The sequence below is a fragment of the Dioscorea cayenensis genome, chromosome 20 (genome assembly GCF_009730915.1).
Source record: "Dioscorea cayenensis subsp. rotundata cultivar TDr96_F1 chromosome 20, TDr96_F1_v2_PseudoChromosome.rev07_lg8_w22 25.fasta, whole genome shotgun sequence".
NCBI classification, from domain to species: Eukaryota; Viridiplantae; Streptophyta; class Magnoliopsida; order Dioscoreales; family Dioscoreaceae; genus Dioscorea; species Dioscorea cayenensis.
In genome coordinates this window covers 32,435,356-32,449,254 of record NC_052490.1, presented here as the reverse complement: position 1 = coordinate 32,449,254, position 13,899 = coordinate 32,435,356, and the positions used below count along the sequence as shown (strand labels likewise).

Below are 13,899 nucleotides of genomic sequence, written 5' to 3'. Positions count from 1 at the left end.
TGACCATCCTCTCTCTCTCTCTCTCTCTCTCTCTCTAAAGATTTTATTTTTTAATCTCTCTTTATAGAGTTTTTTTTTTATTTTTATTTTAAATAAAATTTTATACAAATCAATCTTTATCATCTAAACCATAATAAATTTTTTATCTCTCTCTCTAGTTTTTTATTTTTATTGAAAAAAATCAAATTTTATACAAATATCAAATTTTATACAAATTAATCCTTATCATCTAAACCATAATAATTTTTTTTTAAAAAATCTTTACAAAAAATTATTCTTTAATTTATTGATATTTTATAAATTACTTTATCTAGTATATATTTTTTTAAAATATATATTTTAGTTTTTACAAATTAATTTATATAATATATAAAATTATATTCTTAACAGAATTTTTGTAAAAAATATTATTTAACAATTGATTTTTATAATCTAAACTATAAATTAAGTGCCATGTCACCGGTTAGGTCATCGGGTTTTTATCCGTTTTCGATCAAATTTGAGTTAAGTGCCATGATCAGACCAGTCTTATGGCCGGTTTGTGAGTTTTTTAGTTGAATAGGTTGGACCGGTTCGGGTCTGTCAACACTATTATTAACCCAACGAAAGAAAAGTAAAAAACCTAATTAAATCTTTACTTGAATAATAATTATTTATCTGTCAGCTAATAATCCGAGTTGCAGAAGATTCGATTCAAAGCTCTGCGCTTCTTTTGCTCGACGGCGGAGAAACCAGTAATTTTGAAACACCTAAACATTCTCTCTCATCGATGGAGCCCGATGACCTCGTCGATGGAGTCGCTGAAGAGCCACTGGCTCACGCCGTGGAAGGGGAGGAAGATGGAGATATCGAGGAGGAAGCGGAGGACGAGGAGGAGGAGGAGGAGGAGGAGGAGTACCGGCTTGAATTCGATGTGGAGATGGACCCTTTGGGCTTGGCGCAAGAGGGTGTTGATGGTGGTGTGGAGCTTTACCGCCAGTTCGAGCGTCTCGAGTACGAGGCTCTTGCTGAGCGGAAGCGGAAGGCCCTCCTGGACCAACCGCGGTGAATTGATACTCCTCTTTCTTGTTGGATTTATTTGAAAAACATCTTCTTGGATTCAACAATCGAAGAGTTACTTTTGTACTGGTTTGCGATTTTTTGCTGATAGGGGTGAGCCTGTGAAGAAGCCGAGGCAAGATGAGTACCTGGGAGCGACCATGGAGGAGATCAACGAGATGATGAACTTTGGTTCACGCAGGAAGTCTAGAGCTGTATGAACTCTCATTCTCATTTGAAACATAAAGCATTTTGTTCCTTTGTTGTGTTTTAATATTCTCTGAATGTCTTCTTTGATAATTTTAATATCTAAAATGTGATATTTGGTGTGAAAAACTAGTTGAACAAACACTTTGGAACCGGGGAAATGTGTAAAAAAATAGGTGCTATTTGATTGTTTTTAGGATCTTATAAACAGGAATTCTTTGGAGTAGGTCATTGTTAAGTTTTTCGTGGTATTTGCTTTTTCATTTGCAAGGTTGTTTAGTTGATTAATGTACCTTTTTGCTCGTCTAGGTCGCTGACTTTTGTTTATGTTCAGCGTAAGAAACGAGGAAGGCGGAAGGGATCACGGAAGAAACTTAGCCCTGAAGTCACTAGAAAGATTGGTGATGCTACTCTTCATTATGCATCTGGAGATTATGACAAGGTGATTTCTTTGCTTCCACAATTTTGATTTCTGGTTTTTGGCTGATTTTTTTATCATTTCAAACATGTTACCTTGGTTGGATATTGTGTATATTGTTATTCTTTATTTTTTTTTAATAGTAGAAGCTAACATCGACGTTGATGCTAGAAGCACAAGAGGCCTAATTGTTCTTGGTTTGATGGGAAGTATGCCCTTAAACCCAAAAACATGCAGATGAGATCATGAGAGTAAAATGGGTGATTATGCTAAACAATTTATGGGAATTTGGGATATGAGATAACAAATATTGGATTCTATAGCACTTATAGTTGCAGTTTGTTCATGATAAATTCCTTAATGCTCCTGTTCCAAGCTTGGTAAAATTTTCTTTTAGAAGATTGATTATGTATTTTGAGTCTTTTCTAAAGTTAACTATCAAAATTGTGATTTTTTTTTGGTTATTGTATGATAGTACTCATAATCTATAAAATACAAGCAGACTTAATTTTTGCCATCAGATTGTTTCTGTATATTATTTCAAATTTCAATTAATGAGGCTGTTCCTAACATTAAATGCAGGCAATTCCGTTACTAGAAGAAGTTGTGCGTATTGCCCCAAATTTGCCTGATGCGTACTATATACTTGGTCTTATTTATGATGCCATGGGTAACCGGAAAAAGGCTCTTAATTTTCATATGATTGCTGCACATTTGTCACCTAAGGACCCAGCTCTCTGGAGAAAGCTCATAGCGTGGTCCATGTATGCTCTCTTAAATCCGGACAATTTAATTTTGTGCAACCTCAATTTACTGTATAATAATCCCTCGACATGTCTTGCTAGAATTAGCTGTCACTTCTTTCTCATTATTATTATTTTAATTCTTTCATGATGTATGATACTAACCTACTTATGTTTGCTCCTGTCAAGAAAAATTTGAATGCCATTAACACTTCTAGTCTTTACGTTTATCTTTTGATTTGTTTTAGATTAGGTTGAAAAACTTTTAGCTTGTGATGGATATTGAGTTGGGCTGGTTTATCTGTTGGTAGTTTCTGAATATTTAAGTTTTAGTTTTCGCAGTTTTGTGCTTTAGGTGCCATAGGTGCTATACTAGACATCTCGGGTTGAAGTAACATTTCCATAAATGGTAAAAGTGTATTATTGCAGTGTGATTTGACATAATGTAGTATTTACTATGACTGATGGGCCAACATATAGAATTGTAATTGAGTAAGTTATCTCGCTCTCTTCATCTGGTTTATTCCTCACTTTCAGTGTCATCTACTTATGTGGCAGTTCCTATTTAAGCTTTTAATGCAAGGTTATTATCATTTCCAAGGATAAAATTCATTTAATTTGGAATTGAAAATATGCAGCATTTGTTCTTATGTTTGTCTGGTTTGTTTCCTAAACATTTTTTTGGTTTAAGCCTTCTCATGTTTTAAACAAGTCTCCTGTAAGTGCTTCTGTGGTTTAAACCTTCTCATGTTTTAAAACAAGTCTCCTGTAAGTGCTTCTGTGGTTTAAACCTTCTCATGTTTTAAAACAAGTCTCCTGTAAGTGCTTCTGTGGTTTAAACCTTCTCATGTTTTAAACCAAGTCTCCTGTAAGTGCTTCTGTGTTGTCTATTTCTGGATATGGATATTCTCATTAACACTTGATGTATATGCTAGATATGTTGTAACCTGACTCATATCTGCCTAGCTGTTGCCTGTTGTACATTCTGAATTTGTGATTTATCAATATTTTTTTTTATTAAATCTTTTCAACTGTTCTACTTTTATGGAATAACAGAAATATTCTTACATGCCAGCTAGTTTCTCCATTGCATATTTAGATTTCTACTTTATGCATACAATGGAAAGGTTCTCTTTGGGAAATTTTCTCTGCTTTAGTGACAAATTGTTGGTGTTTCTTCTTATGCACACCATTTCCTTTAATGCAGTGAAGAAAAAAATACTGGTCAAGTGAGGTATTGTCTTTCAAAAGCAATAACATCAGATCCAAAAGATGTGGGACTTAGGTTTGACCGGGCTTTGTTATATTGTGACCTTGGAGAATATCAGAAGGCTGCTGAATCATATGATCAGATAGTAGCTCTCTATCCTGGCAATATTGTAGCACGCAAGATGGCTGCTAAGGTTAACATGTTTTTGTGTTTTTATGTTTTTATGGATCCTCTCTTTTATTTTCTCTCTCTGGCAGGAATCAAGAGAATGAAACTCTACTTCTACACACAGTCAATATTACTTAAGTTAGTTAAGTAGATATTAGTAAATAGGTGTAGCTGAACAAATCTCTCCATCAAAAGCCATTTATAATAGCGAAGCAGTTGCACCTTTTTCTCACTGAATCAGACAGCTTAACGTGACCTTAATTGTTTGAGATAGTAATCTGTTTCATTGATGTTTTTGACCAGTTTTACAAAAAATCCTGGGTCAGGTTTCTTTGATCATATCTAAGTATCAAATGGCTAAACAATCCTGCAGCAGTGCTTATAGTTGGGTCCAGTGAAGAAATGGATAAACTTCCATGGCTTTAACTCAGTAAACAAAAGACTCACGTCCTTAGTTTAAATAATGCCTGACTTATGTCCTTAGTTTAAATAATGCCTAATCTAATTACGTCTTAAAAATTAATCAGCACCCAAAATATATGGGATTCTCATAGGATTAGTATATCTTGATTTGAGGATTCACTATTCAGTGAAAGTTTTGGTTGTTAAGATTTATGATCCCTTAGTTCCATACTGAGAACTTGTTCCTATGCAGCTCGTATATTAATCTTGTCAGTCAAATAAATATTGTATTCTTTTAGGGCAACCATTGTTTAAAATTTTTGATTAGTCATTTTATAACTACTGAAAGGTGATCTATCTTTTGCTTTTCTCCTTGGTTTATGATCTGTATAAATTAAGGCAATTAATTTAATTTCTTGTTTCAATCTATTTCACTGAAACTTAGGTTAGAATTTATGACCATGATATCATGTGCACCCTCCCACAGAATATAACACAACATTTAACAGAGTTGCTAATATTTTAACGCATAGTCTCATAGAGAATGGGATTCAAATGTTGTGTGATTGTGACAGATGTACCGAGAATGCAGTCAGCTTGAGAAGGCTATTAGTATTTTGGAGGACTATGTCAAGACCTATTCTTCAGAAGCTGATATTGGCACTTTTACCCTGCTCGTTGACTTCCTTATGGAAAATAATTCACATATTCTGGCACTTCATCAGATTGAATATGCCGCTAAGTCAGTTTGTCGATCTGATGAGGAATTGCCACTTCATCTGAAAGCGAAAGCAGTAATTTGTCATGCATATCTTGGAAATATTGAATTTGTTGAGGTATTTTCCTTTTTAGGTGACATCTTATGCATTTTCTTGAGTTGAAAAAAATATTTGTGATGAACCAACCTTTATCATGTCAAATCTCTCTTCCTTTTCTTGTTCCCATGGTGATATTGACATCTACATTATTTATCCATGTTCTTTGCTAATTGTTTCCAACAAGCATGTAAACGCTTATCTCATGCTTAAGAGCTAGTGTGTTCAAAGTTCAGGTTTAAGAACACTGCAAGTTCAAATGTCTGTTTTTGTAGATGCCCTTTCATAGCTCTTGTTAAGATGTAAAATGCCTCAACTAACAAATTATGTCCAATCCTTTCCAGAATTTCCTCATGGATGTGGAATCAGTGGGCACTGAAAATTGTGCGGACATGATTACAGAAATTGGCGATTCATTGAGAGAACTTCAGTATTTTGATGCTGCATTGAAGTTTTACTTAAAGTTGGAGCATACCGCTGGTGAGGATAATGTAGGTAAACTGTGTGGTACTTGTTCATCTATTATTACTTCTTCGTAATCTTGGATATCATGTTAAAAGTCAGCGGTTGTTTGCCAATTGACATTTATTATCCTGAGAACATATTTGATATAATTACAAATTATTTTCTCTGGCAGCATTCTTTGAATTATTACATATTTAATAGTAAAGATATAGCTTTTGGCAAAATTGATATGGTAATGTGCCAGATTTTGTGTGCTGCCTGCCTAATTTTAACTAGTTTAGGGATTCTTTGAATAATAGATCATGAGGCATTATGATATTGAATTTTCATTTATGTATTTTGCTTAATCAATTTTCATGTTGGTTGCTATACATTATTATATAATTTTTGTATTATTTTTTTTTATCTTAATCTATTCATTTTTATCTTTGGTGCATAAAAGTAATCATAAATTCCCTTTTCTGCGTTCAACAATTTGAAGGTTATATATTGCTATTCAAATAATTATTTTGTTTTGCTGAAAAATCTTTCCAGCTTAATCTTTGTATATGTTGCTTGCTTTATTCATAATGATTTTCAGCTGCCTTATGTATTGTTTTTCTTTAATTGTTGTTCTTTGAAGCTCATGCTTTTGACCTTTTATATGATTTATGTATAATGTCTTTCCTCTTTTATGTGAGGCTGTATGATGCTTCTGGCAATGTACTTGGTAAATTCTACTGCAGTTTAATTAAATCCATTTTTCTTGTTTGAATTCTACAGGGTAACTTACATCTAAAAATTGCTCAATGTTATGCATCCAAGATGGAAAGAGGGCATGCAATTTCATTCTTCTATAAAGGTTTCCTTCTAATTTCTCTAGTTTATGACTAAAGAATCAAAGGGAAGCTTTTGGTTTGTAAAGTTAATTTATATTTTAGTCAGACTGGTACTAATGCTTTTGCAGTTTTATATCCATTGAAGAATGCTTTTGCAGTTTTATATAGTCACCTTTAGTACTTTATTTCTGTGATTTTATAACTCAAGTTTTAAGCATCTTTCTTTGAAGCATAGTCATGAATGTTGGACGGATTGTTGTGTTATGATCTTACAAGAATATCAGTCATCATGTTGTGAACTAATTTGTTTTTAGCAATTATACGATCATTAAGCATTTGTTTTCTCAAAGCTCTCCTATTCCTTGAAAAAAAAGCTCCCTTTGATTTTCTTGCCATGTATTTTCCATTTTTCTAGCAAATCATTGGCCACCTGTTATGTCTTATATTCTTCTTGCCTTGTTTATTTAGTTATGAATCCAGGTTTTTATCCACTCTACATCGTGCCATCTTCAACCTCTGAAGTGATGGATATAGTATTGAATGTTAATGGATGTGATATAAGTGTGATGCACTTGAGTCCTTGAAGATGTATTCCTGTGTCCTTTAAGATAAAGTAGGTTACATGCTGCTAACTAAGGTTATTTGATAGAAGGATGCACTCCTATGCTCCAATGAATCTGATTTCAAGAAATTAGTGTTGTTGTTCTGCACTTTTTTGAAATTTGATGTGTATGAGATACTCTGAGCTAAAATGGGCTTTGCATGGTCATCTAGGGTTAGGAGATTAAAAGATACACTTGTCTTTATGGTTAGTTAAAACTAAAATGAATTTGCTATTTAGAAATTGATGCTTCAGTTGTGTGCTTGATGGGTTTCAAATATTATTTATACTGTTTGAAATTTGAGAGTTGCACTTCCTTTCAGCATTATCTAGGCTGGAGAACAATATTGATGCCCGTTTAACCCTTTGCTCTCTCCTTCTCGAGGAAGGAAAAGAGGATGAAGCAATTGGTGTGCTCTCACCTCCTAAAGATCTGGGTAATCAACTGCAGTTATTTCCTTTGCATTATGAACTTTGATTAAATCATCTTTGAAGCTCCATTTTTTCTGCTAGTATCCATCTTTTAATTTTTTTTGCTCCCTAATGTCCTGCAAAATATTTTTCCAGAACAGATATCCAACTTAGATTCACTAGCAAAATCTTGGTGGCTCAATGGGAAAATTAGATTACAGCTTGGTAAAATATATCACGCGAAAGATATGCTCAAGGAGTTTGTTGATGCCATATTTTCATGCATCAAGGACACCCTAACAATTGAGATCTTGAATCAAAAGGTTTTAATGTCTGTGTCCTATGAAAACTCTCTTTTTATTTATATTACAGATGCACTTTTCTCTTTTTCAACATTTATTCAGCAAATGATTATGTTGCATTTGCTTCCTCTGCTTTATGCCATTACTGCAATACTTCAAGCCCATTTTTTCTCGGCTGAAAAGCCTGTAGAATTTGAGGAAGTAGATAGTATTTGTTAAGTAGTCTGACCAAGCTTCTTTTATGTTATACTTCTGATGCTGGTCATGTTGAACTCGGAAAAGGTGAAATCAAAGAAAAAACTTACAAAAAGCGTGCTTGTTGAGAGAGCCAAATTGTTGGATGAAGAACAGACTGCTAATGTGTTTCAAGGTTTCAAACCAATTGCAACTACATCAGATTTGTAAGTTTTCTATACATAGTGATTATGTGAATTCAGTTTCAAAATGTAAAGTGCTTATTACTTCTTTCTATGCTTTTCTAATGTGTGATGTGATAGTAATTCCTGACATGAAAGCCTGAAGCTTCTTGAGCTTGGGTTATAAATTCAGTAACATGTACTGTAGAAATGCTAACTCATGGCTTTCCATGATATACTTAGATCCAATTGCTTATGTTGATGATTTCCTTGAAGCCCTTTTTATTAGATTAACTAATGGTCCTACATCAATTGATGTATTAACTTTGGACTTGATTGTGCAAGTTTTGGTCTCTTATCCTACAATCTTAAGCTTTTGGGTTGAATTGAGTTCATATAATATGTTTGGTTTGGTTTGCATTTTAACAATTTTGTTTGCATTTTAGCCATTTTGTGTGTTCATTGCATCTTCCAGTTAAGTTATATTTGTACCCATATAGTTGTATGGGCGTGTGACTAAAAATTTTACATCAAATACTCCTTGAAGATTTAACAAATCTGTGGCCATTGATTGTCCATCTAGATTACCCCATATAGCATTGCCTATGTTTGTTTCATTGCGTATGTTGTGTCTATGCATGTTTACATTTATTGGATCGCATGTTTCACGTGAATTACTCATATATGATTTAATTTTTCACCATTTGTGTAGTCCTCAAGTTTCATGTGAGCGAATCAAATGAATTTTGCTTGTTTCTTTCATATTTCTTGTCTTTGGTTGCATAAATCCGGAATCAATGTTGAGAAGGTAGTTAAATCCCTTGCTGGAGAGTAAATGCGAGCATTTTAACCCCGTATATTATTTAAATTTTATATGATCATCCTTCGCATGTTTTCATTTTCCATACTCATACATGTCCTTGCTTTATTGCTTGGAGAGTCAAAGCATCTAGAGCTAAGAAGTCACTCCAAAAGAAGGCAGTTATCAGAGAAGAAAAAAAAGCAGCAGCTTTAGCTGCTGGTATGGATTGGCAAAGTGATGATTCAGAGGATGAGACTCCAGTGAGATAGTGTTATCTTGTTTCTTTTGCCTGGCTTATCTCTTTTCTCTTTTATTTTGATATGACCAATTTCTATTCGGTTTTGGTTTTGATATATCCAGAGAAAGTCACCACAAGAGCCTCCTCTTCCAGAATTTTTGAAGAATGAGGAACATTACCAACTGATAATAGATGTTAGTATTTTCCTTAGTGTTTCTTGGCTGTTAACTTGTTTGTGTATCATCTCTTTGGTGTTTTTTGAGCTTCAGTTGCAATATGGTAGGTTATTTGGAATTTTGTTTCCTGAATATGTGGATTTCAAATTCTAAGTTATGTATGTCTTAGTAATGATTATGGATAATTCAAGTCATGTTGTAATTCTAATGATGTTAACTCACGTAAAAAAGGTGAAAGCAGTAACAATAACATGCTTGCTTGAAGAGCGCCCCTGAATTTTATCTTGAGGTTGATAGTCTAAAGCATGTTGAACCAGTTCCACTTGAAACATTTCTATAACTTGAGCACCTCCATATTTTCAGAACAGGTGAATTAAACATAGAACTGTTCATATCAGAAGTCCTTGAATATTGAATTGTGCACTATCTTTGAAGTGAATATATATATATATATGTATGTATATATTGGTTCTTTCAACTGTGAGGCACTGTTATTAAGTTAAATCATGTTCTATTTGTGATTCCAATAGGATGTAAAAAAAAGTTATCATACTCCTATTGGAGACAATAGTCAAATTAGCATATTTAAACTTGAATATAGTTGACTGATTTTTGCTAATTCATGACTCTTTATTGTAAAAGTATCATCTGAATATTTAGGCATGGTCCACGGGAATTAATGTATTGCAGAAAGTCAATTTCGTGAAAAGCCAGAACCATTAATTTCCTGATTACTATGTTCTGCTCATCATCGTATCATGCCTTCACTCATCAGGGCACACCAGGGCATGAAACTTAGTTTTACATTGCACTCACATGTTGTAACCTTTTGCTTGCCATGAGGTCTACATATATTTACTATAGGTGGCTAGGGGCATTTGCCTTCTATGCTTCAACCTGATTTGTTTCTCACAATCCAGGATGGTATCTTGTGTTTCTCAGATTCTTGCTATTCATAACAAGAAATTGAATGATGTTTTAGATGCAGCATATAATTATTTTGTGCTTTTAGTGGTTGGCTTGCTCCCACTCCCTCATATTTATTTTCAAAATCATTGTGTGTTTTCTGCATGATTATTTAACTTCTTCTATCATCTTTATTAATTTAATTTTTTATATTTTTTGTTTAACATTTGTAGCTTTGTAGAGCACTGGCATCCTTGCGACAATATTCGGATGCTCTAGAGGTTATTCTTTTAACTTTGAGATTAACAAACAGTACTATTTCTGACAAACAAAAAGAGGAGCTTCGAGCTTTGGGTGCTCGTAAGTATACATTTCCCCATTTTCTTACCATAGATATCCAAATTTTATCCATTCAAAAATCCTAATTTTTTTTTTCTGTCTTTTACATTTAGAAATTGCGTACAACACAACGGACCCAAAGTATGGATATGGCTTTGCACGAAATATAGTTCGGCAGCATCCTCACAGCATGGCAGCCTGGAATTGCTACTATAAGGTTGTTTCAAGGTAAATAATATCATTAACTTCAATTTTTATATGCTGTCTCACACCTGGGCCATCTCTTAGTTTTGTCCTGCAATTCTTATTTGCTGAAGCATGTTATACACACAGGGTTTGTTCTCATATTTGTCTAAAGTTTGATTGGTCAACTTCATTCCATATCGTGGTTCATTTTATTCAATCTTTTTTCTTAGGTTAATTTTGGATTTCGCCTAGGATAAACAGAAAATAGTGACATGAAGTTGTGGAACCGCACTTCAACCTAATGTGCAAAGTATTGAAATCTAAATAAAGTTACAGTTGTAGGCACACGTTTGGTAAATTATAACCTAATCAAATAGTTCAAAATAATCACCAAAGTCAATGGAATGTAGAGCTCACTTTTGCATATCAAAGCCCTACTGATTGAAGCTCACCTCATGAGATGCTTTATGCTGTACATACTGCATTCCATAAAATAAAATTAAAAAAAAAAAACAACAACAACAACAACAACTTAACAGCTATCAGTGAATTGTGCACGCAGAAGTAGATGTAGATGACCATGGAACCTACTCCTGAACCTAATTGTTGGAAAAATTTGCACTGTAGGCTTTTTGTAAAAAGGTATATATTATTACTTAAACATGGTCATTCCATTTTGACAAAAGACCCATAGTTCAATAGCTTTGAGTCTGTTATCCCAATCATGATTTTCCTACCCCCAGAGGTAAAGGGAAGGTCATTCTCTTCTTGGCCGGTTGTGGGCGAGGAGGGATTTGGACCCCGACACCGTGGTTCGTAACCACGTGCTCTAATCCTCTGAGCTATAGGCCGCACCCCGTCTCCACTAGATCTGTTCCTAAGAGTACCCTCCAAAAGAAATTTTTATTCTTTTCAGCTATTTCAGGTTAAGAAGATGTGAACGCGCGTTTTTCTCTATAAGACTATAAGAACAGTGTGTTCCAAGGTGTGAATTGGGAGAGAAGAGATGTCATAATTGGGGTTTTGAATAAGATGACCTTTGCATTTTTTTTTTATCTTTTTCCTATTTTATTTTTTATTTTAAAGGGGTGTTAAGCTTTTTATCATTATGGCGTCGAGCTATTTTTCTGCAGGACCTCCTCACAGTATTGTCACTGCAGTAGAGTTTAACCACTAAGTTCAGGATGGATTGGTGTGGTTTTTCTACACCTTGGACACCAGAATATCGAATCATCAACGAAGAAAGGATGAGAGACAAGCATATTGGCTAGTGATTGTGAGGATCCAATTCTTGACTGGAAGGGACACCAAAGGCCTCTGGCCTTCCATCCCTTGAATAGATAGAGAAGGAGGGCGGCCCCTGTAAATGGCAAAGCAGAGACTGCTGCCATATGTTACATATTCTATTGTTGTTACTAGGATAGTAATGTAGCTTACGTCAAATTTTAGTACCCAATATATTAAATTTTCTAGTAGCCAACTTATGCATATTAATTATTTGATTGTGTCGTAGATTTGGAAGCCGGTTCAAAAAACACCCCAAGTTCCTCCACCATATGCGGACACAGAAAGATTGTGTACCTCCAATGATCATGCTGGGCCATCAATTTACCATGTTAAGCCAGCATCAATCAGCTGCTAGGGAATATCTGGAAGCATATAAATTGCAACCAGAAAATCCACTCATCAACCTTTGCGTAGGTATGAATAACATAACTTCCTTTCCGGTATGAGTATTTTGCAGTAAATTTATCAATCTACTCTTCCCATTACAGGGACTGCCTTAATAAATTTAGCTCTTGGACATAGGCTTCGGAATAAACACCAATGTATGACACAAGGCCTAGCCTTCCTCTATAACTATCTACGCATCTGCAACGACAGTCAGGTATGGTTTGCCAATAAATTTTTCTTGCCTAATTAGAGAATCTCTAGTAGACTCTGACAAATTATTCAGAACATGTTTGTGTTATTTTTTTCACTCTTTGTAAAACAACACGATTTACCATAGCATTTTTTTTTTCTATTGAAGCAACAAAGACGAATTTTATACCATATGATTTTGTATTCCTAATGTATGGAGTTCAATGGTCATAAACCTTTCAGGAAGCAATGTATAACATCGCCAGAGCATATCACCATGTCGGCCTTGTTACGCTGGCTGTTTCGTATTATGAAAAGGTTCTTACTACTCAAGAGAAGGACCATCCCATTCCTAGACTTCCTTATGAGGAGAACTTTTCGGCTTCTGATAATTATCATCCGGGGTTCTGTAGTCTTCACAGAGAAGCAGCCTACAATTTACACCTGATTTACAAGAAAAGTGGCGCTGTTGATCTTGCTAGACAAATCTTGAAACAATATTGTAATCCTTAATCATTTCTTGTTGGTTTTATGATCCTTTTGTCTTGTAAATTATTGTTTTTTTGGTCGAAGATAATGATTATTTTTGAGGCAAGGTATGGCCAAAATTAGCCATTGCTTGTTTGTTTAGGTTGAGTGAGGAAAAGAAAAACAAGGAAAACTATGCGTAGTTTTTTTTTTAGTAAGCTGTGGATAGGTCACTACACACAAACTTTATTTAAGTTTCAATCATAAGAGAAAATGTATTGAGAGGAAGTCTTCAATCTTGTGCCGGGCAATATTTTTTTCTTCTTTTTTTTTTGTTGTTAAAATTATATATCTATAGATCGATTAGTACTCAAATTATCACTTTAAGATGTGAGCTATAATTAAATATCAATATTCTAATGAATTATTTGAATTAAATAAACATTGTTATTGATTTTAATTAAGATAATTAACCACTTTAAATAAATAAATTTTATTTATTGAATATGCAAGTATTATTATTATTATTCATTTTAATTAATATAATTAAATATTTAATTATAATAATTAAGTATTATAATTATTATAATTAATAATTTAGATTAATGATTTGTATTTAATTAAGTACATGACCAGGGTAAAAACATAATTTCACTCTAATTATTATGATTAAATATCCAAATTAAGTAATTCATGTGTATTGTTAATTGTTAGATTTATCATAATATTTATTTATTGAATGTTCAAGTATTATTATTCATTTTAATAATTTGATTAAATATTTAATTATTATAATTAATTATTTAAATTAATGATTTGAATTTAATCAAATAAATGGGTTGAAAAATCACTTCTTGCGCATTCCCTCATCTAGGGGAACAGTTCATGGCCTCCTATGTGGTAATGAGGTGGTCCTTATAAAAATAAAATGGTTATTTATGATACATATAAAATATAATCATGATTG

General features: G+C 33.5%; 1 protein-coding gene across 2 annotated transcripts; it reads left to right on the top strand.

Annotated features, from left to right (window-relative positions):
* Positions 1–673: 673 nt before the first annotated feature.
* On the top strand, positions 674–13,228 carry LOC120251273 (general transcription factor 3C polypeptide 3). 2 transcript variants are annotated; one of them, XM_039259831.1, is made up of 18 exons: positions 674–1,044; positions 1,151–1,253; positions 1,580–1,687; positions 2,246–2,427; positions 3,614–3,809; positions 4,762–5,022; positions 5,346–5,492; positions 6,229–6,307; positions 7,209–7,322; positions 7,453–7,619; positions 7,881–7,999; positions 8,893–9,016; positions 9,117–9,188; positions 10,310–10,436; positions 10,529–10,643; positions 12,115–12,302; positions 12,377–12,489; positions 12,708–13,228. In XM_039259831.1, the coding sequence occupies exons 1-18, from the start codon at positions 770–772 to the stop codon at positions 12,975–12,977; spliced, it is 2,760 nt and encodes a 919-aa protein (XP_039115765.1). In that variant the 5' UTR covers positions 674–769; the 3' UTR covers positions 12,978–13,228. The 2 variants fall into 2 exon arrangements, with proteins under 2 accessions (XP_039115765.1, XP_039115767.1); XM_039259833.1 differs by lacking the exons at positions 12,115–12,302; positions 12,377–12,489; positions 12,708–13,228 and adding an exon at positions 11,735–12,107.
* The last annotated feature ends 671 nt before the right edge of the window (positions 13,229–13,899 follow it).

Excerpts from the sequence above, each read along its gene's own strand:
- LOC120251273 (XM_039259831.1), top strand. The coding sequence starts at position 770 with ATGGAGCCCGATGACCTCGTCGATGGAGTCGCTGAAGAGCCACTGGCT. Across the intron at positions 2,428-3,613 it reads AAGCTCATAGCGTGGTCCAT|TGAAGAAAAAAATACTGGTC; the intron begins GTATGCTCTCTT and ends CCTTTAATGCAG. Across the intron at positions 10,437-10,528 it reads GCTTCGAGCTTTGGGTGCTC|AAATTGCGTACAACACAACG; the intron begins GTAAGTATACAT and ends TTTTACATTTAG.